A 25,692-nucleotide genomic window follows, 5' to 3' on the forward strand; every position below is an offset into this window, starting at 1 on the left:
GGTTTGTGCGTGTGGAGTGAGTATGTTTTGTGTGTGTATGTGTAGGGTGGGTGAAGGACAGGGTGTGTGCGCATAATATGTATTAGTGTGTGTGTTTGGTGCAGATGGTGGATGGTTCAGCGTTGTTGAGGATAGGTCATCTGTATTATATTATATTCTATGGTAAACCTAATAAGCAATATTATCTCCTGGCCTACAAGTTACTATAGGCCTCGAGTGAGTCAGCAACTTGTGTTGAAAATAAAAGGAGGATGAAATTCATGGTGTCATGTTTATTTCAAAAGCCTAAAGGGAAGTAAACTGTATTCTATTTCTGCAATTCTGCGTAGACTCTGTATGCCAGCTTCAGTAGCAGGAATTACGAGTGGGTTGTCTGGCAACAGGAAGGTTGCTTTCACGATCCCTTGCTCCTCCTAAGTATCTTGGTGTCCCAGAGCAATTCACCTTACCCTAACTGCTCACGACAAGATGGCTGTGGCTTTGCATGGTTGCCACCGCTGTTGGTTTATGAATGTTTGTATGAGAGGAAATAATTGTGTGTTGCCACACGTAAGAGCAATGTGGTCCATTTGACAATTAAGCTAATTCATCAGCGGTGTGCAAGCTTAATTTGCTCTCGGGGTTAGCCTTGTTGGAGCTCTTTGTGCTAGGTCCGATAGAGCTACGTGTCGTTATCGTCATGAAACATATTCTATAGATACGTTTTGGATACTTTTCATGTAAATCAATTGGAAAACTGAAAGTGAGATTTTGTTATGACTTTATTTCAGCAACAGATTTAAAACAATGACATTAGGTAGAATAGACAAAAAACTCTTAAGAACAACATTCATAACTGGATAATAACTCATTTTAAAACCAATAAGCATAAACATTGGCGTCCAGATTCAAGCCATCTTAGGCATGCTATTAATTTCTCTTCAGGAAAAACGGCCGGTGGCCAAACTAACGGCCGTATTCACTAATAGAAAGATTTGTTAAGACGAACTGTCACCTTAACTCACTATTAGTAAAAAAGTTACTTGATTTATTTTACCGAGACTACCTTTCGTGCGGCAAAAATTAAACGTTACGACCTTTAGACTAAAGAACCACAGCTAGCTAACCGTTTGACGTTCTGCAAGATCTTGGACAGTTGCCAACGGATACCCAAACAAATAGGCTACTAACGATATAGCCTACGTCTTAGAGCAACCCGCCTTACACGAAATGTTTTGTCTTCTTAAAGTTCAATCAACGATGATAAATCTAATATAAACTGTGCTACATTCTGGTCTTCACCGGGAGAAAACGTACTCGGTGTAGCTGGTCCAGATCTTGTCTTCGTTGGGGTCGTTGCTGGTGTAGGCGCACGTACCGGTGGAGCTACAAGCCACCATGCGGAGTCCAGTTTCCGCCAATTGATCGAACGCCTGCTCCAGAAAGTTGTACTTGAGGTAGTACCTGGCCGTGTACTTGTCCGGGGGACGGTCGGGGTCGCGACTCTCGTTCAATGTGTCCCCAAACACCTCCTTCACTAAGGAGATTTTACCACAGACTGTAATCCTGGCCACTCTCCGGAACCTTGCGTCGGTTTGGAAGTCCCGTCCGATGGTATACGTACCCCGGTAACCGATGGTAACGTAACCAGTTCGGACCCCGAGTGGGTTCCCCAGGGGCCCAACCACTGGGCTGACAGCGGACACGGCAGAGTGGGGGCTGTCCACTTCGCTGTCCCCATCGAGGCGCTTGGAGAAGTCGTGCAGAAGAAAGAAATCTGCTTCTTTTTGTAAGCGTCCCCTTTCTCTGAACGAGTCCGGCAGAACGAAGTTCGAGTCCCTTAAATAATCCAAGATGTAGCGGAACAAAAAGCCGTCCCGGTCGAAGAAGAAGCGTCCGCCGCTGTCCCTGGCTGCGAACTTGGGAGAGCCCTGAGAAAAGGTGTTCCACAGCAGGGAGTTTGGGACCGCATTTAGGGTCTCCAGCCGAGTCGTGTACATCTGTCCTCCGATGTTCAACTCAACGATCTCCGGGAAGGAGGAGGAGGAAACCTGGCTGTCGCTCAGCGCCATCTACGCATTGGTGTGGGAGGACTGCGTGCTGGATGTGAAGTAGCAACATGGTAGTTTATACTGAAGTTTATAGGCTATGGTTGGAGTTGTTCCGTGTGGGAGGAGTAAGGACGGACTGTTAACTCTTCACGGTGGAGTACCGTGAGAACAGAGTGATGGAATCGGTTCCAGCTGGCTGTGTGAAATAGCCATATCCCACACACAGCTTGTATTTTGTACATAAGTTTAACTTTGACTCAGCACGCCATGCGTCCATGTGCTGTTATGATAGATGAAGCCTATATAATTGTTTTATAAGCATTGTAAACATTTGCCGAAAAATAGATAGGCCTAGATGGAAATTGTTGGACGAAGCCAAAACGTCCAATAAAGTATGGTCTCATAAGGTAAAGATGGCATATAATTCAGATTTGACATGATGGAAACGCATGACAGCAGAGTATAAAGCCAGTAATTGCAAATGGGTGTTTGTTATTCCTTGGTGGTTTAGTTTATTCAAAAGTATAATCTTTTGAAGAACGTGAACGGTTTAAAGAGGAATGAATTACTGAATGAAGAGTGGTGGGAAACAGGTGTCAGAAAGCGGTTTGTTGTGAGAGGGGGACATCTAGTGGAAAACAGACGATACTATATTTTGCTCTCACACACACACACACACACACACACACACACACACACACACACACACACACACACACACACACACACACACACACACACACACACACACACACACACACACACACACACACACAGGTACACACACTTATTAAATACTTCTCAACCGACTACGTTATTAAATCATAATTTTCTAAAATATTTAGAATATTTTCTTAATAAGTGGGCTACATTAATATTATTGAAAGGGCGTCATGCAAAATACCGTTTTAAACCGTTTATAATCCTTAACATCCTTTACAGTCACAATGGGCTTTGGTTAAGTGGCTGCAAATAATCAGTTATCTCCTTCCAGATGTGTTGCTTCAAGCCTATAGCAAGGGTTTTATTTCGCTCTGTCTATGCACTGGTAAAGGTCAGATCATTAGACCTGGGAGGCTCCCTGGAGTGTGGAAAGGTTATGGAGACGCGACTGATTTAAAGAGGAAACCCTTATATTTCCCACTAATGTTCTTGGTAAAGTGTCTCATTCAGCCATCAAAATATGTGACAGATGAGGGTCACCACTTTTAAAAACAGTGATTTTCACCAGTGATTTTACAGACAATACTTCCCTCTGGCGGACTGCAGCCTTACTACTCCATTCAAACCCTTGGACGAGTAGGTCTCACCCATCAAAGAGAGAACTACTTTTCTCTGCAATGGTCTCTTTTTCTGTAAATAACCTCTCTAAATCAGGTTGGATTTCTCTTCAAAATGATACCAATTCCTTAAAAAAGTAGGAAATGTACGTATATATTATTATATATTTATTTTATTATATATAATATAGCCTATATATTTAGCTTAAACATATGTTCTATGTTGAATTGTTCATACATTTTTCAAATTATTATATATATTTATTTAATTAATTTATATATATATCCTATGTGCATGTTCTATGTGTACATCTTTCATACAAAGGCTTCATACTAACCGTACATTTTTGAGGAAAATCAAAGATACAAATAAGATGCTTTGTGTGTAAAAGAGATGGTGGTTGAGATGGTAGATAGCTAGGCGTTTAGTGACAGATTTTATTAGCATAGAACATGTAAACAGCTGTGATGTGTAACTGGAATCGATTCAGAAATGTGTGAATTACTGCTCTAATGCGTTTGTCTATATTTCCTTGACTATAGAATTGTGTGTGTTTGTGTGTTTTTTTGGGTAACTTTGTTTCTCTACATCTGCATTTGTGTGTGTGTGTGTGTGTGTGTGTGTGTGTGTGTGTGTGTGTGTGTGTGTGTGTGTGTGTGTGTGTGTGTGTGTGTGTGTGTGTGTGTGTGTGTGTGTGTGTGTGTGTGTGAGAGAAGTAATGTCACCAGCTGCATGCGGCCCAACGCAGTGATGCCAGCTCTCCTGTCAATCATTTAATGGCGTGTGCGTTGGCGCGTATACTCGTCTGTCTGACCTCCCTGGCCCTCCCTACACCTCCCACCCAATCTGTCCATCTGAAACTCTGTCCTCTCCCCTTTCCCGTTCTTCTCTCTCCGCTCTTCCACCCGCTTTGTTCATCTATCCCTTATTTCCTCTCCTCCATCCTCTTTCCTATCTCCATTCTTCTCTCTCCCTCACGGTCTGTCCATTTCACTATTCACTAGTCTCTCCATTCTCCTTCTTCCTCTCTTGTACCCGATCCGAACATCTTAAACTACTCTCCCCTCTTTCCTCTCTCCTCTACCAGCCTCTTTCCTCTCTATACCCGGTATGTCTATCTGGAACTCTCCCTTCTTTGCATTTTTAGCCTCTGAGCCCTTGCTCATCACGCCCTCTCTTTGCTGGAGCCTTGGAAATATACAAAAACTGTTTGCAGTGACTCAGTTTTGGTATCTGAGATTACTTTACAGACTACTTATTTTAGGGATTAGTCAGTGTTTTGGGATCAGATGTTCAGTGAGGGTCATCTATGTACAAAACCCCTGTGACAATCAAACTAAAGTAGTCACACGATATTATCTTAAATGTTTCATGTTTTACTCATATGCTAGATTATCATATAACTTCTGCTTTGACAAAATGTATGACGCTCCTATCCCGCCGTCTTGGGTGTTCCGTCTCAACCTTTCTCTCTCTCCTTCTTTGAATTTTTGACCCTGAAACTCTACCATCTGCATCACAGAGGTCAACGTGTGTCTTTTTGTGTGTATGTTTTGTATGTGCTGATCGAAAAATTACCATTTGACAAAACGTTATAATTAAAGTCCAACTATTGTTATATTTCATCATATGCAAGTGTACACACACTGTATACCCCCACGCACACACATACGTTCACACTGTACGCTCATGCGCACAACACAGACACACAGATGATATGACTAGGCATGGTGTGGTGAAAGAGCGGCGTTTTTGTGTGTGTGTGTGTGTGTGTGTTTGTGTGTGTGTGTGTGTGTGTGTGTGTGTGTGTGTGTGTGTGTGTGTGTGTGTGTGTGTTTATGTATGTGCGCACAAACCAGTCTGTGTGTGTGTTTGAGTTGGGGTGTGTGTTCTCTTGTCACCTTCTCTCAGGGTTAAGGTAGCGCTCTTCAATCTACTCTAATGGAAGCGCTGGCTCGGACTCATCCTGCTATTGACAATAAAGACACGATAACAACCCCTGCCTCTGACTCAAAGGAAGGGAGAAGGGTCCAGCTGCAGGCTTGGGCGTTTCTGTCATGACACAAGAACCTCCTTTAGGCGTTCCTGGTAGCGTTTCATCGACCAATCACGAGGTGTATCGTAAGGCATACTGGGTTTCGCAAGGCATACTGCGAAGCACGGTCGCAAGGCATACTATGCTTTCCTTTGTTAATGGCAATTTTACCTCTAATTCGATTTAGCAATCATGGAGCCCCCACTTGGCTAACGTTAGTTCTATGCTACCCGTGCTTGAAACTGCTGTTTGAGAAAATCTAACTAGCGTAAGATGTTGACAGCCGTGCGAAGAAGAAGGGGTTCGGTGTTGACGGTGAAAGTTAGGCCGGTTTATAGCAGAGTTTCCGTTTTCGGTTATTACCGGTCAATGACCGGAAAAAAATGAGGAGGACCGACAATTCTAAATGTCCCAGGTCAGAATGACCAGTGGCGACTGGTCATTAGGGGCAAGTCGCTACTCTCACAAGAAATAAAAAGAAAAGAAAATGAAAATGAAAAAAAAGGAAATATCTAAAAAATAGAATATATATATTTTTTTTTAAATAATCTCCCCAGAAAGTACTATAAAATAATAAGTTCGGCGCTTTTATTTAATTTTTAGTCGACCCTGGCTTGCTTCTTCCGGCTGAGTTCGTCTGGAGGGGCAAGAGGGGCTCTAGCCCCACCAGCCAAATGCAATGTGTATTGGACTTGAAACATTGAAATGCGCATGCTCAGAGTGTTTCTCTGTAGAAGTGGACGGAGATTATTTTACTTAGCCCAATATGTCCATGGCGTGGACTTGGGACCGTTAAATATCCCAGGATGCATTTCGCATTACGCATTTCGCATTCGTGTTTTAAAATATCAGTGTGTAAGCTATAAATGATGTGTGTGTGTGTGTGTGTGTGTGTGTGTGTGTGTGTGTGTGTGTGTGTGTGTGTGTGTGTGTGTGTGTGTGTGTGTGTGTGTGTGCGCGTGTGTGTTTCTATTCTATTCTATAGAGTGTTACCCTTTAGGTTTCATTTGATAAAAACGACAGTGTCAGCCCTTATGTTTTTTCCCATGATGACTGATGAAAAACAACAGTGTTACCCCTTATATTTTATTTGACAAGGACAACAGTGTTACCCCTTATGTTTTTTTTCATGACTACCAATAAATAAAAACAGCGCTACCCCTTATGTTTTTTTTTTCATGACGACCAATAAAAAAACGACACTGTTACCCCTTATGTTTTTTTTCATTTTTAGACCAATAAAAAACAACAGTGTCACCCCTCATGTTTCATTTGATAAAAACGACAGTGTTACCCCCTATGTTTTATTCAATACATTTCGACAGTGTTACCCCTTATGGGTTTTTCATGACGACAGATAAAGAACGACAGTTTTACCCTTTACGTATCTTTTGATAAAAACAACAGTGTTACCCCTTATATTTTATTTGACAAGGACAATTTTTTTTTTTTTTCAAATATGATTTTTTCATGACGACCAACAAAATACGACAGTGTTACCTCTTATATTTTATTTGACAAAGACAACAGTGTTACCCCTTATGTTTTTTTTCATGACGACCAATAAAAAACAACATTGTTACCCCTTATGTTTTCTTTCATGACGACCAATATAAAACGACAGTGTTACCCCTTATGTTTTTTTTAATGACGACCAATAAAAAACAACAGTGTTACCCCTTGTGTTTTCTTTCATGACGACCAATATAAAACGACAGTGTTACCCCTTATGTTTTTTTTTCATGACGACCAATAAAAAACAACAGTGTTACCACTTATGTTTTTTTTCATGACGACCAATAAAAAACGACAGTGTTACCCCTCATGTTTCTTTTGATAAAAACTACAGTGTTACCCCTTATGTTATTTTCCCATGATGACTGATGAAAAACAACAGTTTTACCCCTTATACTTTTTTTTCATGACGACCAATTAAAAAGCGACAGTGTTACCCCTTATGTTTTTTTCATGACGACCAATAAAAAACAACAGTGTTACCCCTTGTGTTTTTTTTCATGACGACCAATAAAAACAACAGTGTTACCCCTTATGTTTTTTTTCATGACGACCAATAAAAACAACAGTGTTACCCCTTATGTTTTTTTTCATGACGACCAATAAAAAACAACATTGTTACCCCTTATGTTTTCTTTCATGACGACCAATATAAAACGACAGTGTTACCCCTTATGTTTTTTTTAATGACGACCAATAAAAAACAACAGTGTTACCCCTTGTGTTTTTCTCATGACGACCAATAAAAAACAAGTGTTACCCCTCATGTGTTTTTTCTTGACGACCAATAAAAAACTACAGTGTTACCCCTCATGTTTCTTTTGATAAAAACGACAGTGTTACCCCTTAGGTTATTTTCCCATGATGACTGATGAAAAACAACAGTTTTACCCCTTATACTTTTTTTTCATGACGACCAATAAAAAAGCGACAGTGTTACCCCTTATGTTTTTTTCATGACGACCAATAAAAAACAACAGTGTTACCCCTTGTGTTTTTTTTCATGACGACCAATGACGACCCTTATGTTTTTTTTCATGCCGACCAATAAAAAACAACCTGAGCTATTCAGAGTATTAACCTCCGAACTTATCAATGCACCATCAAGACACCGAATAAACTCTTCACAATTGTTATAGTTTGACTTTATAATTCGCATGAAATAAGAGTCTTCCAACAGAGTACATCAACCGGACTTGAACCCCGGTCTCCGGGGGCTTAGCTCACAGCTCTCTCCACTTCCCACTGTGATTTGTATTTGAATTATGTCTGAGGTTATATATGACATATATAATATATATAATATATATAATATATTATATATGAGTGCAATAGACATGATAGCATTGCATTTAAAATTGAAGATATTTCGTTTTCCACAGAAATTGAGCTGCGGTCTCCAGTGGGTTAGGCAGAGTGCACTCCACTGCACCACTGAGACGATGACAATACCCAACTAGAATTGCAATCCCTGAAGGTATTGCGGTGTGAATGCTAACGCTGAAATGCTCCGCTCTACTGCTGAAGCTGCACGTTGAAGAATCGTTACAATGAATCTAGGACATTTGCTGAACATTTTGAATGTAGAATGAAGTCTGTAGAATGAACTATGAATGAGTTGAATGGTTTTGAAGTCATACTGCTAAAGTCTGCTGACGCTGAAATGCTCCGCTCTACTGCTGAAGCTGCATGTTGAATCAATACCCTGAATCTAGGAAATCTGCTGAACATTTTGAAGGTAGAATGAAGCCTGTAGAATGAAGACGCTGAATCTAGGAAATCTGATGAACATTTTGAAGGTAGAATGAAGCCTGTAGAATGAAGACGCTGAATCTAGGAAATCTGATGAACATTTTGAAGGTAGAATGAAGCCTGTAGAATCAATACCCTGAATCTAGGAAATCTGCTGAACATTTTGAAGGTAGAATGAAGCCATTAGAATGAAGACGCTGAATCTAGGAAATCTGATGAACATTTTGAAGGTAGAATGAAGTCTGTAGAATGAAGACACTGAATCTAAGAAATCTGATGAACATTTTGAAGGTAGAATGGAGTCTGTAGAATGAAGACACTGAATCTAGGAAATATAATAATTACGAATGAATGGGACTGAACAATTGAATGATTCTGAATTTAGAAGAACTGAAGCTAAATTGAATCAACAAATCTGAAGCTCAATGTTGAATCAATACACTGAATCCAGGAAATCTGCTGAACCTTTTGAATGTAGATTGAAGTCTGTAGAATGAATTATGAATGAGTTGAAGGGTTCTGAAGTAATACTGCTAAAGTCTGCTGACGCTAAAATGCTCCACTCTGCTGCTGAAGCTGAATGTTGAATCAATACCCTGATTCTAGGAAATCTGTTGAACATTTTGAAGGTAGAATGAAGTCTGTAGAATGAAGACACTGAATCTAGGAATTATAATAATTACGATTGAATGGGACTGAACAATTGAATGATTCTGAATTTAGAAGAACTGAAGCTAAATTGAATTAACAAATGAATATTAAGACTTTGAAAAGTTTGGAAATGTTGAATAATGCGCACAAGATGTGAGGTTGCAATAAGCTTGTACCTACAGAAATAGCTCCCTCACACTCAGTTGATTACTTGAGTTGCTACGACATGCTCCACCATGTAAACCTTTGAGTCAAACCATTTGTAATGCCCACGTACCTCTTGGTTAATCAGACATGATACATTTTTTTAGTCACTTCATTTACATTTTATTACATGAAAATATCAAAGCATAAAACTAACATGAAAACAAAGCTCAACTTTGGGTCCCATCAGACTATCACACATTTGTGTGTCTTGCATCATCAGCCTTAGACTCTCCAAGCATTAAAGGAAAAACTCTTTAAAACCCTTATTAGGGGAAAAAGGAGAAACCTTTAGGTAGGCCAAGTCAAAGAGAGATCCCCTACCAGGACGGCTGAGCATGCGACACGTGTGTGTGTGTGTGTGTGTATGTGGTTAGTGGGAGGGTTTTGGGAGTCTCTGGTTCATGAGTGACTCGCCAGTGAGTAGCCAGGTGACAAAGGGCAGTGACTGCCTGGAGTTAACCTGTTCTTGGTCCTGAAGAAGGGGTTAGCTGTCTTTGGGGTTTGCATCGGGAGTTCTGCAGAAAATCCTTTCTTTGCTTTGGAAGTGAGTCCTGTCTCCAGCTGGATGACTGACAGCAACAGTCGTGTCTTTGTTGTGTTGAACTCTCCATTTGCAGAAGAAGTAGACTCTTTCAAAGTAGACTGCTGTAAAGATAAAAAGGAAAATGTTACGATAAAACAACATGAACCAACTGTGCATTTAATCACCAACAGAAGACACGAGTCCAAACGTTAAGAATAAACTCTACTTACAGATATGAGTCGCAGAGTAGAGCTGCTACTGATTCACTTCAGTTGAACTCTCCATGCAGACCCTCAACCCGACACAGGCCAAGTGAGAAAAGAGCAGCAGCAATTAGTCACATACATGGTTTTCACATTATAAGTTCCATCAACTGTTTATGGTGTGCATGCAATTCAATTTATAAATTGTACTTACAAAATGCTCGGGTCCATCTCAAAATGATTGAATGTCGCTTCTGCACTCGGCCTCGCCAGTGTCACTAGGCCCATCCATTCCAGGTCCATCTTCAACCCCTCCCATAGCCTGAAATCACATCCAAATGTGCATGTTTTATTCATCTTACAATGGATAGATGAGGAAAACCGATAACAATCAAACCATTACAGAACCATTATAAGAGTCATACAACATTTATATTAGAAATACATAGTGACGTACATGTCACCATTGCAGAGAACTGTAAAGGACAATGATGACCACTGATTGGTCCCTCTCTGACCTCTCTGTCTGTCAGGCTTGTTGTCTGTCCGGCTTTTTGCGAAGCACACGGTTTGTGGGGGGGGGTGCCTGGTCCACTGGTGATATTTTTGAGCTCCAGGGCCTACCTCCGGACAGCTGGGAGCCACTCATAACGACAAACTCAAAGACAAAATAATGTTTTAAGTACAGTGAAGTAGCAGTGCTGCAGGAGCGATAACAAATCCTTACAATTCCACGAGTTACAAGGTACTTACCTGCGTTTCCTGAAGCCCTGTAAGAATCTGGGACGTGTAAAATTCTATTTTATGTGATATCAAGGCTGATATTAAAAGGGATCATATTAAAAGCTCAACTTCCTTTAGTTTGCTATGTGTGGATCATTTTAACTTTGCCACCCAGAACAATATAATATTTATTTTAAACCATTTTTACATTTGTTTGAATTTTTTTTGGACTGTTTTAGGTGAGATTGTCCCTCCATCCCTCCCTCCCTCAGCCAAGCAGATGTTGCAGCTTGGCTGACAGGACAATCCCACCCAATAACTCATTTCAGTATTTTTCGTATGTTTGGTTTGAGTGATATTTTTGTTTGAGTAATATTACGAGAAAAAATGAATGACTTTAGTCTAACTTTAATCTGTTTTATCGCATGAAATCAATTTCCTTATTTCGAGAAAAAATGAATGACTTTAATCTAACTTTAATCTGTTTTATCGCATGAAATCAATTTGCTTTTTTAGATGAGATTGTCCCTCCATCCCTCCCTCCCTCAGCCAGGCAGATGTTGCAGCTTGGCTGACAGGACAATCCCACCCATTAACTAATTTCAGTATTTTTCAAGTGATATTTGGTTTGAGTGATATTTTTGTTTGAGTGATATTTTGAGAAAAAATGAATAACTGTTAACTTTAACTTTAATCTGTTTTATCTCATGAACTCAATTTGCAACGATCAATGCATTTCACAATGCTTTGTTGTTTGACACTTAATTGATATTTATACATTTTCTGATGTTAGTGTACAGTAAACAGGATTGTGGTAGCTGTAATACGATTGTAGGACACCAGAATGGAGACATCGCTGCGGTCGGGAGATGTAAATGCTGTCCAACAGTGTATTTTTATCCGTGGTAGCAGCGGTGATAAGTTGCGCGTAACCTTTAGCACGAAACAGTTCATAAATCGGCTTGTTTGCACCGGACAACAGATTTTCATTGAAGTCTCCGCACACTATGATTGGGTGATGATCCATGACTTCGAGTGAATCTAAAAGGCTTTGCAAATTTTTTAGAAATAAGTGCACACTGTAGCTCGGAGGCCTGTAGACGGCAGCAATCAGTGCAATGAACGGGGCTTCTAGTTTAATGACGGTAAACTCGATATCTGTAGCGTTCTGTATGTAGCGTTTTTCACTGACTCGGATGTGGTTTCTCACATAAATAGCAACTCCGCCACCATTTTTGTTTGAAATGTGAGGGCAGTTTGTGTAAGAGACATTCCTATTACGGTGAAACAACGTGTAACCTTCCAAGTGGATATTTTCGGAAACAAAAGATCCTTGCAGGTGAGTTTCTGTTAGACAGAGGACGTCTGCGAGACAAAGTTCATGATGACTTTTGATGTCAGCGACGTGAGCCGGTAGTCCTTCGGTGTTATGATGGATGACGGTGAGAACGTCCTGTCGGTTTAATGTCACCGAGATATGAAATAGAGGCATAATGTGCTGAAGTGAAGCTTCTGTCATGCTCGCAAGACCTGTGAGAACTTCTGGATTGGCATATATTTTTTTCTCATCCAAATCGAGAATATGTAGTCCACTGAGGGAAGTTACTCTGCTGAGAGCCACATAGGCCATGCCGGGTTCAAAGATGTGTTTTAGCGATACTGCTGCTGAGGATTTGGTCATACCTTGAACCTTGTGTATTGTACACGCAAACGCAAGTTTTAGAGGAAACTGTCTGCGAACCACTCCCCTTTGCTTCAGATTCTCTTCGTCTCTCTCAATGTACACAATATTGTCAGCTGCACTTACATTGTTGGGATTTCTCGACACATCCAGTTCTAGACCGAGTTTACTGACATGTGGACCGTCGTCACTGATCACTATTTCCGCAATACACGCAAAAGTTCCGTTGCACAGACCAGACTGAACATTGACGTTTCTGGTAAGCATGACGCGTGCACCAATGGCAAGTTTCAATGAGTCAGCGAGCTCTCGGTTGTTCCCGTGAAAAGGTGTAGCTTGTTTTGCCATTCTTCCAGTTTTGGGATCTTTCTTATAGTCGTGGGCATCTATCTTCATGATGTCCGAGTGAAACAGCGCTAGCGTTGTTGAATTATGGGCATCAACCTGTTTGTTTGTGGCAAAAATATGCAGTATGTCTTTTGGACAGAGTGCTGGAACCGTGACAGCCTGTGAGAGCAAAGCTTTGTCCTGTCCTGACAATACATCATCTTTCTCTTTGACGCGGATGCGGTTTAGCGTCTCGGCAAAAGCGACATCGTCTTTCTGGCGCATGATCTCCGTCAATGTGATTATCTGAAATTGGTCACGCCAGAGGTCGATTCGAGTGGGATCGTACACGCACAGCGGTTTTGACTGTCTGACCGGGGGAAGTTGATAAAAATCTCCGACGGCGAGAACTGACATTCCACCAAAAGGTCTTTGATTTCCCTTAATTTGTTTCAATCGCATGTCTACGTAGGCAAACAGATACTTTGAGACCATGGATACTTCATCAATGACTAGTATCTCAGCATTTGAAAGATCTGCCCTGACTTCGTCTAGTTTATTGCCAAGGCCTTGAAAAGGAGGCTTTAAATTTCTCGGTAGTTTGAAGAGACTATGCAATGTCACGCCGGATATGTTGAACGCCGCAGTACCAGTGAAAGCCGTGAGGAGTACGGAAGGTTTGGAAATGTCGGCTTCTTCTGCGTTACGGGGAAGTCGAGACAATATTTTGGATCCTTCTGCGTGGATGCATTTGATGAGGTGGGACTTGCCTGTTCCTGCACCGCCATTGATATAATAGAAGAACCGTTCTTCATTTGAACCACAGACACGCTTTATGCACCAGTCTCTGACGGCATAGAAAACAGACGCCTGCTTTTGGTTTAAGCTTCGATACATTTCTTTCAACACTGTCGGATCCATCTCAGGGGCTTCACTCATGATGGCACCTTCTGGTCTATTTTCTGACCTAAGGTTGTAGTCTGGCACATTCTCTTGGACGTTATCCTCATCGGCTGGTCTCGCGTCAAGTTCTTCAATGCACTCTAACCTTTGCAGTTCACATTCAGGAGCCAGATTACACCATTCGTTTCTTATGCAACCATTCTGTTCGTACTCTGCGATGGCACTATCGATGTCTTCCCTGTGTTTCTCATATTTCTCTCGGTTTCGTTTCACAATGTCAGACACTAGCTCGGCGTACTCTGAACCAGGTAGCTGAACGCCTGCATGGTCATGGAAGGACTTGTAAGTGGGGAAGTTTATGGACTTGAGCTGTGTCTCTGAGCGATAAGGCAGGTAAAGCTTTAGCAATGTGCCGTGAAATTGCTCAGGTTTCTTTTCCTGCGAGACATGGTAATACTTGATGACAGCGGGCTTATCCTTTGTTCTCTTCTGAACGAATCCCATTTCATTGAGCAGGGGAATAGCTTTTGCACCTTGGGCCTGTTTGCCATAGACAATTCTACAAGTGGCAGCGAAATCAGCCAAACACATTGACTCAAACTCTGGCGATTCTGGTCTCGATTTGTACTTGTCGGGTAAGCCTGTCATCCACACATTAACAGAGTCTGGGGTTTTGTTCTCTAGGTGCGACATGGGATAACTCATTTTCAGCGGGTTGTCATCGGTCTGTACAAATATCACGCTGCGGGAACACCGTTTCATGTTCAGACTACATGCACGAGCGACGCACTCTTGAGCACTGACCTCTCTTTTTTTGGAGTACGCCTGCATCACTTGTTTCATCTCGTCACTTTCATTGAGATTTTCATGATTTGAGTTCTCAATCATGGTCTTAAGGTATTCGCTTAAACCGTGCTCGGCCTTGCTGATGTAGCTGCAGATATAGGCAATGCAAGAGTACGGGTTTAGAATATACTGTATATCCATGTTTGCGTCCCACGCTAAGAGCAGTGTTGGATTATAGCCGTTTACGTAAGCTTCTTTGGGATCACGCTTTAGTACCACCTCACTTTTTTTTGCCTTAACACGGAGACAATCCTGGTATTGGTCAACTGTAAGATCGCACAAGGACAATATCTGCTCTAAACTCAGAGATTCGCTCTCGGGATTGTTAAGCAACCGGTTTAGTGCTGTGAGCTTTCTTGTCGCCACCGACGTTCTTTCATCTTCACCGTCACATTCTTCAGATCTTACTATCATCGTCTCGGGGGAAGGTAATTTCGGAAATCCAAAACGGCAGTTGGCACCGAGATATTTAATACACGTCTTTGAGTGTGTCTTGCTGTGCATTTGAACCCCGCTAACTTTTTTGTGAAGTTCAGGTTGCGTGTTTGGATCAGGCATCTCGGCGGTGATGTATTTGGAAATGAAATCGCAAACCGTCTTATCCGAGTCCTCCTCAAACACTGGCGCTCCTTCTATCCAAATGAGACAATGTATGTGAGGGGAACCTCTGTGCTGAAATTCTAAACGGTAAAAGTAATCAACGACTTTGCCGATGGGTTGTGCAGGTGACATGATCAAATCTCTGAACAGCGCTTCAACGCGTTTGTCAAACATGCGCATCGTTGTCACAGGATTACTTCGCAAAATATCGCATTTGGACGACCAGTCGAGCTCATCGAAATTCACTTGTTCGCCTTGTTGAGTTTTAATAGCGGTAATTATTTCTTTCCAGCGCATTTCGGCTGCAGAAAATGTACAAAAGAAAGTCGGCGTTCCACATTGCCTTATCATCGCAAACAAGTCTTTGGTAGTTTGTTGCCAGTAGGCGGGGCTGCCTCGCAAAACTTTCATGAATCGAATTGCGTCTTTGTTACGTACCAGTTTTTCAACCTCGTGTTTGTCTTGCAACATTGCATTGTTTATTTTGCGACCGTCGCGGGTATACGGTTTTCCTTTGCGCAATTGTATTGACATGCTGGAGGTGGCCTGATATATTTCTTGTACAAACTGTGCAAAGAACAAATAGTTTGTATCTCTTGCAAAACGGTCGTCGATGCAGCTCAGTCTACTTTTGAAATAACTGCAGGGAGTTAATTTCTTCGGACGCTCTTCATCGATTGTGTTTTTGCTCGTCGGAAACTGAACGGGGAAAGCCATCGCCTCAAGGTTAGGAGTTTTGAAAAAGCTTACTGGTTTGTTTCCTTCAGCGGGCGCAACCGAATATATTCCTTCGCTAAAGCTCAAAATTTCCTCTGAAATGTCAGTTGGCTGCAGACATGACTCGAGAGCAATGCCGCCATTAGGTTCATCACCCTCCTGTTGATTGCTGTTTGACTGCTGACTTAATTCAATTGAATCAATAGCCTGTTCATTGTTTTCAGGTTCTGCCTCGCAAAGTGCACCGTTCTCAAAGCTGTCGATTTCCATCATATCTTCAGCATTAAAATCTGTGTCATCTATGTTTTCAGTGTCTTCGTCCTCATCTAGAGTTGGATCGCATAATTCAGCCTCATCTCTGATGGTTATGTCGTTGTACTGTGGATGGACCTCTTTAAGCTTAAGCAAAGCCCTCACTAGTTTAGTCCAGGTTACAGTTTGGAATAGCTGATGACCTTTATAACACAAACGTCTCTTTAGCTTCACTCTCAAGACTTGAGATTCACTTCTAAGTCTGGGCAAGGCATTGACTGTTTCCTGCACTTCTGATGGGACGCATATTACATTGCCATGAATGGCTCGTTGTTGACCTTTGGGAAGCGGGATTATTTTGGCAAACGTGATGTATTTGCTAATGAGATGTCTCTCCAATATGTTTAAGTCACACAGTTCAGGTGGAATATCTGCGAGCTGTAAATTATTTGCGATGGCGAGTTGTGGCATGCGGCCATTTTTAAGATGTTCGTGACAACAGTGACAGATCCACTCTCTCTTTCTCTCATTTGGTACATTGCACTGCTCTGGATTTTCACAAGAATCGTTACAAACGTGAACAAACTTCCCTGTAAGGCAGGTTTCAACAACATCTGTGTTCTGAGTATACTTTGACCTATCGCAGTATCGCACTTGATTTGCAAACAACGCACGGTGGCAAACTGTACACGCAAAGGTCGGCCCATTTTTGATGTTGGATCGAAAAACCTCAATAGCATCCCTGATCACATTGTTATCCATTTGGTTCGGCCGACTGTCATCCACTTGGTTGGGTCTTCTGATTACGTTTCTGTACTTTTGTCTTATTTTCATTGCACAATACATGTTGTAAGTCATGCCAAACGAATGGTTGTTACTGTATTTATCGCGCATGCGTCGTCTCATCGTTTCTTTCTGTTTGGATCTGAATGCAGGGTCGTTTGCATAACGATTGGTAATATAAGACTTTCGGGTTTGCCTGAAATGAGCATTTAAGCGATAGCGGGTGTTGGTGTATGACCTCTGCCTCTGATTAAAGCTTTTGTCTTGCCTGTAACGGTTTCTGATATATGACCTCCGCCTCTGGTTAAAGCTTTTGTCTTGCCAGTAACGGTTTCTGATATTTGACCTCTGCCTCTGGTTAAAGCTTTTGTCTTGCCTGTAACGGTTTCTTATATATGACCTCTGCCTCTGCTTATAGTTAGAGTCTCTTTGATAGCGAGTGGCTATGTAAGACATCTTTTTTTTTCTGTAACTGTTGGTTTCACAGGATCTCTTTTTGTCGACATATTTATCTTTAGCATACCTTTCCCTCTCTTTTCTATATTTTTTTTGTTTTGCAGTTTCAACATTTTTGCTATGTTTAGCTTTCGTCACCTCAGAAGCCTTTAATCTTTTTTCGAACTTTACCCTTTTTCCTTTTGAATATTTTGATAGATTTGGCATCTGTTGGGGTTTGTCAGATGTATCGCATTCCACCGTAACTTCACCGCTACAAACGTGCATGAGTTCAATTGCGTCTGATATTTCATCACAGGGAGTGCACTCAGCAGTATCTGCATTAGAGTCTACATTTGCCAAAACTCCATCCAAAGAGAATTCATCCTCACTGTTAAAAAGCACAGGAACGAGCTCATATGGTGCATAAGGGCTGGAGCCTAACATAGTAAAGCTTGCGATCAACTTTTTTACCAGGTCATTTAAATGCGTGAAAGTCAACATGACAGCTGTGCCGGGTACATTTGGGCCAGAGGGAAATCCATCAGGTCGTCTAGAGTGTGGGTCAAAATAGCCATACCTTCCATGCCGGTCTCGGAAAACAGCGATGCACTGAGAGGTCATTACCAGCAGAGCGGAGTTCACGTCAGAGGTCAAGCACTGAAGTCTCGCTGCAAGGTTGAGGTATTCGCCTACTTCAGGAGAAGATACAAACGTTCCATACATTGAGTTACACTTTGTCAGCACATGCTGCTGTCTTTGGCCAAAAACAATCTCAGGGAGTTCCTGTATATTCAAGTGTCCATGCACCATTGTTCCATCGACACATAACTGTCCCAGTGTAAGGGCATACATTGCATGGCCGCGATCCAAAATCTGATCAAGGTCTGCGCTTTGCAGGTGATGTAACTCGTGCAGGAAAGCTAGAAATGTCACAGAGTTACAGGTGCACTGACTGTTTTTTGAATCAATATATCTATGATGGCTCTGACTGTAGGATGCTAACACACATGTCACATTAGCATGAGAATGGTCAGGAAAATGTACTTCTCTGTTGCTGTCAGGATCACAATTCTGCACATGTTCAGCTTGTGTTTTGAGCGGAAACTCACCAGACTTACTCCACCTTACTTTAGCCGCTTGGGATCTTTTGCTTTTCTTTGGCATCTCTTCAGCGTGAACTACAGGGAGTGTGACAGTAGGTACAGAGTGTGACAATAGGTACAGGAGGAGATTTCTCAAAACAAACCAGTTTGTAGTGAGATGGTACTTTCTATTTCAAAAAGAAAGATTTTTTTTTTTTTTCAAGTTTCTGGGTTTTTTTCAATGGCTCTGGGTTTTTCATTGGCTCAGGGTTTTTCAAGTTCGTTTTTTTTGTTCATTTCAAGTACTTTAGAAATGAGAATGCCGTAATGATAGCGGTAAATAAGGTAGAGAGAAATAGGGTAGAGACAGGTAGAGGATAGGCAAGCCGTTTTACTGAGCGGTCTCAAAAAAGAGACATCAAAAACGCCATAAGAGGAGATGGGGTTTGGGGGTAGCGAGAAAGATGGGGTAGGGGGGTTTGGATGGTAAAAAAAACAGCAGGCTGCAGGGCCAATAGACGTCTTCTTTGTTCATGTACAGTGTTTAAACCGGAAAGAAAAGAAAACAAACATTAACTTAATTAAATTAATTGCATGAATCTGCTCAGCATGTCTCTGTCAACATTGGCTGGTATACACAGTACTTAGTTATAATGATAAAAGGCAGACATACACACAAGAAAAGAATCTGTTAACTAATGTCAGTTACAAACACTGCCCAGTATATAATAGAAGGACTGCAATACAAATGGTTCCTCTGTGCTTAATATTAGCCTATATTAATGAGCCCCAGATAATTATATATTATTAGGCTATTAATATATGAGAGAGAGAGAGAGAGAGAGAGAGAGAGAGAGAGAGAGAGAGAGAGAGAGAGAGAGAGAGAGAGAGAGAGAGAGAGAGAACCATAACTTGCTCAATTTTCAACCGATTTACAAACGGTTTGCAGTGTCATTCAAGTATGCAGGGTCATTAACAAATACAATGTGTCATAACTACATCTCTGGCGTTTATAAAAATGTAGCAAGTTATGGTTATTTAAAAAGTCTACCATTTCCAACGCAATGTTATGGGTGAGCAGCTGACTGTGGTAAGCTGGCCAGCAGTGGTGACGTTCGAGACATCTAGTGTTCTAATGTATCTATGGGTCTATTCACCTTATACTCGCCTTAATGTTGACTAAAGGCTAACACTGCTAATTATAAACATAGCTAGACACAGGCATCTGAGTAACGGAGTTCCGATTTGCTTTTACTCACCAATCAAACCGAAGCAACGAGTTCTCTGGATGGTCTCTAGAAGATGAAAAAACATATTAGACTAGGTTTATCTTTTCTTTTAAATTGAACATATAAACGACATGAAACTACTAGAAAGAGAGAAAGAGTTAAACACACACACACACACACACACACACACACACACACACACACACACGCGCGAGCGCGTACGAGGCTGAATACATGGCGTATGCCGTGTTTTCCCGCCGATGTGTTTTCCCGCCAATGTGGTATGGTTTACAATGTGGTATGCTTACGCTGTTGAGAGATTAATTAAATGGCCTATATAACTTGACTACCAACAATTATTGAAGTTTAACATTTTGTTTAACAACTGACCGCTTGAATTTCAGGTTGTAGGCCTACTTTTTTCTCAGTGGCATTTTTACGTTCGCTCGCGCTTCAATCTTGTTCTCGTTTAAGAACAAAGGCGGTTGCATTCAGTTTATTGCTGCGTTATCGTCGTCATCTTCTAGAAGAAACGTCTTCTTTAAGATTTGAGACCAATGTTATTTGAGACAAGTCTTATAGATTTTCCTAACGTGTAGCCAAAGCGGCCAGTAAAAGGGACTTAGCGTATATTTGGGACTCTGCTTTCCATTGAACGGGTTACGGTAACTAATGTGACGCAGTGACTGCGCAAACTTTGGCTAACCGCTTTTATTTTCGAATGTTCTGCCGCTGTTCACAACATTTAATTCGCCAATATCATTTTCGTTTGGTTTTAATATATCAATTAAATACTTTCCAGTGTTTTTAAAGAAGATTATCGAAATAAACTGTATAAAGACAGGTTCATATAATTATATGTGACTTACCCGACTGTCTTCATCTGTGGAATGACGCTCGTGTCGTCTGGGCTGGTATTTAAAGGCTGTCACGCCACGAGCCGCTGTATCGCGTGCTCATTCAGATCAACGCTGACATGATAATAACGTAGCCTATAGGCCTATATATCGTTCTGAACAGGTAGGTTGGTTGTATGTCTGACACAATCTGTCAGTCGCCTTTTAAAACGACAATAATCGAGCAGTGTAGCCTTCTTGAATGTATGAGTAACAGAGTTATATGTTTAATTGTATGCGTATTTGACCTGTACAAAAAGACTGGTTGCATCAAATGCTGCTTTGAGAGTCTTCATGAACTTCTGACATATCTCTCGACTTGTACCTAGAATTTGAATATATATTTCTCTCAGTAATAATTGATTGTTACCAGGACTGTAGTGGAGGGTCAAACGCACGTAAACACCGTTTACGCACCTCTGGAATTAAGGAAATAGCGTTTACGCACCTCTAAATAGCGTTTACGAACCTCAAAGTTCCCTGTGCCTTGTATTCTGCCGTTGGAATAATCGGAAATAAATTTGGTATCATTTTAAAACACCTAAAACAAAGTTTCATATAGTTGAACAAATTAACGCTGTAATCTGAATCATTTTCATCTGCGCTGTTATAGGCCTATGCTATTATGGTCTGTGACCCTCCAATCAGTGCCTTGCGGCTGCGGCGGCAACACCAATCCGGATCCAGGAAAATATATAAACAGGAAGTATGTAAACACATGGCCCTACGCGTTGTGGATTATCATGCCTGCCTACCTGTCATTAATTAGCCATGGATGTCAGGCGATTTTTTTAAGAGACCTTCGAGTGCTCCCACTCTCCAACAGATTCCCGAAAAAGGCCTCAAGTACAAAGTAAGACTGAAGAGGATCAATTCATATGAGTTGTTTTTGTGATTTATAAATCAATTTTTCTTACGGGAGCTTTTCCATTCATCCTGGAACGTGCATCTTTTCAGGGAATTTGTACAATAAATCCATAACAAATACCGAATATCGATTGTCTTATGTGTCCATTTTATATCCATCATAATGGACACCTCGTCGGGCATTATCCCTTACATAACGCCTTCTTCATTTACAGTCTGCCGGCTAATGGTAGTAGTGGTAGGAGGAGCAGTATAAATGTTGAATAGCTTTATTCAAGTGAGGGATTGGAAAGGAGTTCCAAATGTTAAAATCGGATTGCAGTGTGTGTGTGTGTGTGTGTGTGTGTGTGTGTGTGTGTGTGTGTGTGTGTGTGTGTGTGTGTGTGTGTGTGTGTGTGTGTGTGTGTGTGTGTGTGTGTTTCACCCGGCCGATGTTATCTGTGTGTGTGTGTGTGTGTGTGTGTGTGTGTGTGTGTGTGTGTGTGTGTGTGTGTGTGTGTGTGTGTGTGCCCAAGCCGGCGTGCGTGTGTGTGTGTGTGTGTGTGTGTGTGTGTGTGTGTGCGTGTGTGCGTGTGTTTCACCCGGCCGATGTTATCTTTGTGTGTGTGTGTGTGTGTGTGTGTGTGTGTGTGTGTGTGTGTGTGTGTGTGTGTGTGTTTAAGGGAGTCTGCCTGAATGTCAACGGAAATCAATGAAACCAACTGAAAACTAATCCGGTGTCAAACTAAAACTGTGATTCTGGAAAAAGTTTAAAAGCTTTCGAAATTTCATTTAGATATTATTGAAGATACAAATGTCTACATTTGTTTAATTGTTTCAGCGATGGTAAACGGCTGAAAAATGATTTAGTTACAATGTCTTTAGTAATTTAAGTGTCAGAATGGGCAGACTGCCTCAATGGGACAAACTGTAGAATATGACGGTTTGAGACTAAAACTGTGAATCTGAAAAAACTATAAATGGTATCGAAATTCTGTTTCAATATTATTGAAGATACAAATATTTAGATCGGTTTAATTCTTTGAATGATGGTAAACGGTTGAAATTTGACCAAGTTATGAAGGTTTGAATGTTGGAAGGGTTGAATCGGATCAAGGATGAATCAGCGTTTTTTTAATTTTGAATGGGAGTGAATGGGGGAATTTTCGGTGAATAACGTTGAATATCTCGGGAATTATGAATAATATCAATAAGAAAAATAATAGCACAATAGTACTAATGGAGCTGAACGTTTTAATGTTTGAATGATGTTTCTACATTGAAGTACGTTGAAGGAGTCGCGTTGCGAAAAAGTGGCAGAATATTTATAATAAAAATAAAACTAAAACTGTGAATCTGAGGAAACTATAAATGATATCGAAATTATGTTTGAATATTATTGAAGAGACAAATGTGTTAATCTGTTTAATTCTTTGAATGATGGTAAACGGTTGAAATTTGACCCAGTTATGAAGGTTTGAATGTTGGAAGGGTTGAATCGGATCAAGGACGAATCAGCCTCATTTGAATATCGAATGTTAGAGACCACTGATTGGTCAACGAGCTGTTGCCATGGCAAACGGTTAGAGTGAGAGCAACTGAAAACGAATCCGGAATTAAAACTAAAACTGTGAATCTGAAAAGACTATAAATGATATCGAAATTCTGTTTGAATATTATTGAAGATACAAATGTGTAGATCTGTTTAATTCTTTGAATGATTCTAAACGGTTGAAATTTGACCAAGTTATGAACGTTTGAATGTTGGAAGTGTTGAATCGGATGAAGGGTGAATCAGCGTTTTTTTTAATTTTTAATGGGAGTGAATGGGGGAATTTTCGGTGAATAAAGTTGAATATCTCGGGAATTATGAAGAATATCAATAAGAAAAGTAATAGCGCTCGATTCCTAATGGAGCTGAACGTTTTAAGGTTTGAATGAAGTTTCTACGTTGAAGTATGGCGAAGGAGTCGCACTCCAAAATAACGGCGGAATAATAAAAATAAAAATAACTAGAATTGCAATCCCTGAAGGTATTGCGGTGTGAATGCTAACGCTGAAATGCTCCGCTCTACTGCTGAAGCTGCACGTTGAAGAATCGTTGCAATGAATCTAGGACATCTGCTGAACATTTTGAATGTAGAATGAAGTCTGTAGAATGAACTATGAATGAGTTGAATTGTTTTGAAGTCATACTGCTAAAGTCTGCTGACGCTGAAATGCTCCGCTCTACTGCTGAAGCTGCACGTTGAAGAATCGTTGCAATGAATCTAGGACATCTGCTGAACATTTTGAATGTAGAATGAAGCCTGTAGAATGAAGACGCTGAATCTAGGAAATCTGATGAACATTTTGAAGGTAGAATGAAGTCTGTAGAATGAAGACACTGAATCTAGGAAATATAATAATTACGAATGATTGGGACTGAACAATTGAATGATTCTGAATTTAGAAGAACTGAAGCTAAATTGAATTAACAAATCTGAAGCTGAATGTTGAATCAATACACTGAATCCAGGAAATCTGCTGAACCTTTTCAATGTAGATTGAAGTCTGTAGAATGAATTATGAATGAGTTGAAGGGTTCTGAAGTAATACTGCTAAAGTCTGCTGACGCTGAAATGCTCCGCTCTACTGCTGAAGTTGAAGGTTTAATCAATACCCTGAATCTAGGAAATCTGTTGAACATTTTGAAGGTAGAATGAAGTCTATAGAATGAAGACACTGAATCTAGGAATTATAATAATTACGAATGAATGGGACTGAACAATTGAATGATTCTGAATTTAGAAGAACTGAAGCTAAATCGAATTAACAAATGAAAATGAAGACTTTGAAAAGTTTGGAAATGTTGAATAATGCGCACAAGATGTGAGGTTCCGATAAGCTTGGACCTACAGAAATAGCTCCCTCACACTCGGTTGATTACTTGAGTTGCTACGACATGCTCCACCATGTAAACCTTTGAGTCAAACCATTTGTAATGCCCACGTACCTCTTGGTTAATCAGACATGATACATTTTTTAGTCACTTCATTTACATTTTATTACAATCTTATAGGTTCATGAAAATATCAAAGCATAAAACTAACATGAAAACAAAGCTCAACTTTGGGTCCCATCAGACTATTACACATTTGTGTGTCTTGCATCATCAGCCTTAGACTCTCCAAGCATTAAAGGAAAAACTCTTTAAAACCCTTATTAGGGGAAAAAGGAGAAACCTTTAGGTAGGCCAAGTCAAAGAGAGATCCCCTACCAGGACGGCTGAGCATGCGACACGTGTGTGTATGTGGTTAGTGGGAGGGTTTTGGGAGTCTCTGGTTCATGAGTGACTCGCCAGTGAGTAGCCAGGTGACAAAGGGCAGTGACTGGAGTTGACCTGTTCTTGGTCCTGAAGAAGGGGTTAGCTGTCTTTGGGGTTTGCATCGGGAGTTCTGCAGAAAATCCTTTCTTTGCTTTGGAAGTGAGTCCTGTCTCCAGCTGGATGACTGACAGCAACAGTCGTGTCTTTGTTGTGTTGAACTCTCCATTTGCAGAAGAAGTAGACTCTTTCAAAGTAGACTGCTGTAAAGATAAAAAGGAAAATGTTACGATAAAACAACATGAACCAACTGTGCATTTAATCACCAACAGAAGACACAAGTCCAAACGTTAAGAATAAACTTTACTTACAGATATGAGTCGCAGAGTAGAGCTGCTACTGATTCACTTCAGTTGAACTCTCCATGCAGACCCTGAACCCGACAGAGGCCAAGTGAGAAAAGAGCAGCAGCAATTAGTCACATACATGGTTTTCACATTATAAGTTCCATCAACTGTTTAAGCTGTGCATGCAATTAAATTTATAAATTGTACTTACAAAATGTTCGGGTCCATCTCAAAATGATTGAATGTCGCTTCTGCACTCGGCCTCGCCAGTGTCACTAGGTCCATCCATTCCAGGTCCATCTTCAACCCCTCCCATAGCCTGAAATCACATCCAAATGTGCATGTTTTATTCATCTTACAATGGATATATGAGGAAAACCGATAACAATCAAACCATTACAGACATTATAAGAGTCATACAACATTTATATTCGAAATACATAGTGACGTACATGTCACCATTGCAGAGAACTGTAAAGGACAATGATGACCACTGATTGGTCCCTCTCTGACCTCTCTGT

The 25,692-nt window shown here is 40.8% G+C and overlaps 2 protein-coding genes and 2 long non-coding RNA genes across 4 annotated transcripts; all 4 read right to left on the bottom strand.

The window, feature by feature from the left end:
• Window positions 1–743: 743 nt before the first annotated feature.
• On the bottom strand, window positions 744–2,140 carry kctd12.2 (potassium channel tetramerisation domain containing 12.2). Its single transcript, XM_030377551.1, has one exon. The coding sequence runs from the start codon at window positions 2,049–2,051 to the stop codon at window positions 1,278–1,280; it is 774 nt and encodes a 257-aa protein (XP_030233411.1). The 5' UTR covers window positions 2,052–2,140; the 3' UTR covers window positions 744–1,277.
• A 7,435-nt stretch (window positions 2,141–9,575) lies between these two features.
• Window positions 9,576–13,439, bottom strand: LOC115559039 (ATP-dependent DNA helicase PIF1-like). The gene is made up of 4 exons (XM_030377662.1): window positions 10,716–13,439; window positions 10,412–10,519; window positions 10,225–10,286; window positions 9,576–10,116 (listed from the first exon to the last, which is right to left on the bottom strand). The coding sequence occupies exon 1, from the start codon at window positions 13,421–13,423 to the stop codon at window positions 11,693–11,695; it is 1,731 nt and encodes a 576-aa protein (XP_030233522.1). The 5' UTR covers window positions 13,424–13,439; the 3' UTR covers window positions 9,576–10,116; window positions 10,225–10,286; window positions 10,412–10,519; window positions 10,716–11,692.
• A 4,992-nt stretch (window positions 13,440–18,431) lies between these two features.
• Window positions 18,432–21,258, bottom strand: LOC115559040 (uncharacterized). Its single transcript, XR_003979407.1, has 3 exons — window positions 20,648–21,258; window positions 19,809–19,844; window positions 18,432–19,071 (listed from the first exon to the last, which is right to left on the bottom strand). It is a non-coding gene; the product is annotated as an uncharacterized LOC115559040 (long non-coding RNA).
• Window positions 21,259–24,547: 3,289 nt separating this feature from the next.
• LOC115559030 (uncharacterized) lies at window positions 24,548–25,301 on the bottom strand. Its single transcript, XR_003979406.1, has 2 exons — window positions 25,196–25,301; window positions 24,548–25,087 (listed from the first exon to the last, which is right to left on the bottom strand). It is a non-coding gene; the product is annotated as an uncharacterized LOC115559030 (long non-coding RNA).
• Between the last annotated feature and the right edge of the window lie 391 nt (window positions 25,302–25,692).

Source organism: Gadus morhua, chromosome 14 (assembly GCF_902167405.1).
Source record: "Gadus morhua chromosome 14, gadMor3.0, whole genome shotgun sequence".
NCBI lineage: Eukaryota > Metazoa > Chordata > Actinopteri > Gadiformes > Gadidae > Gadus > Gadus morhua.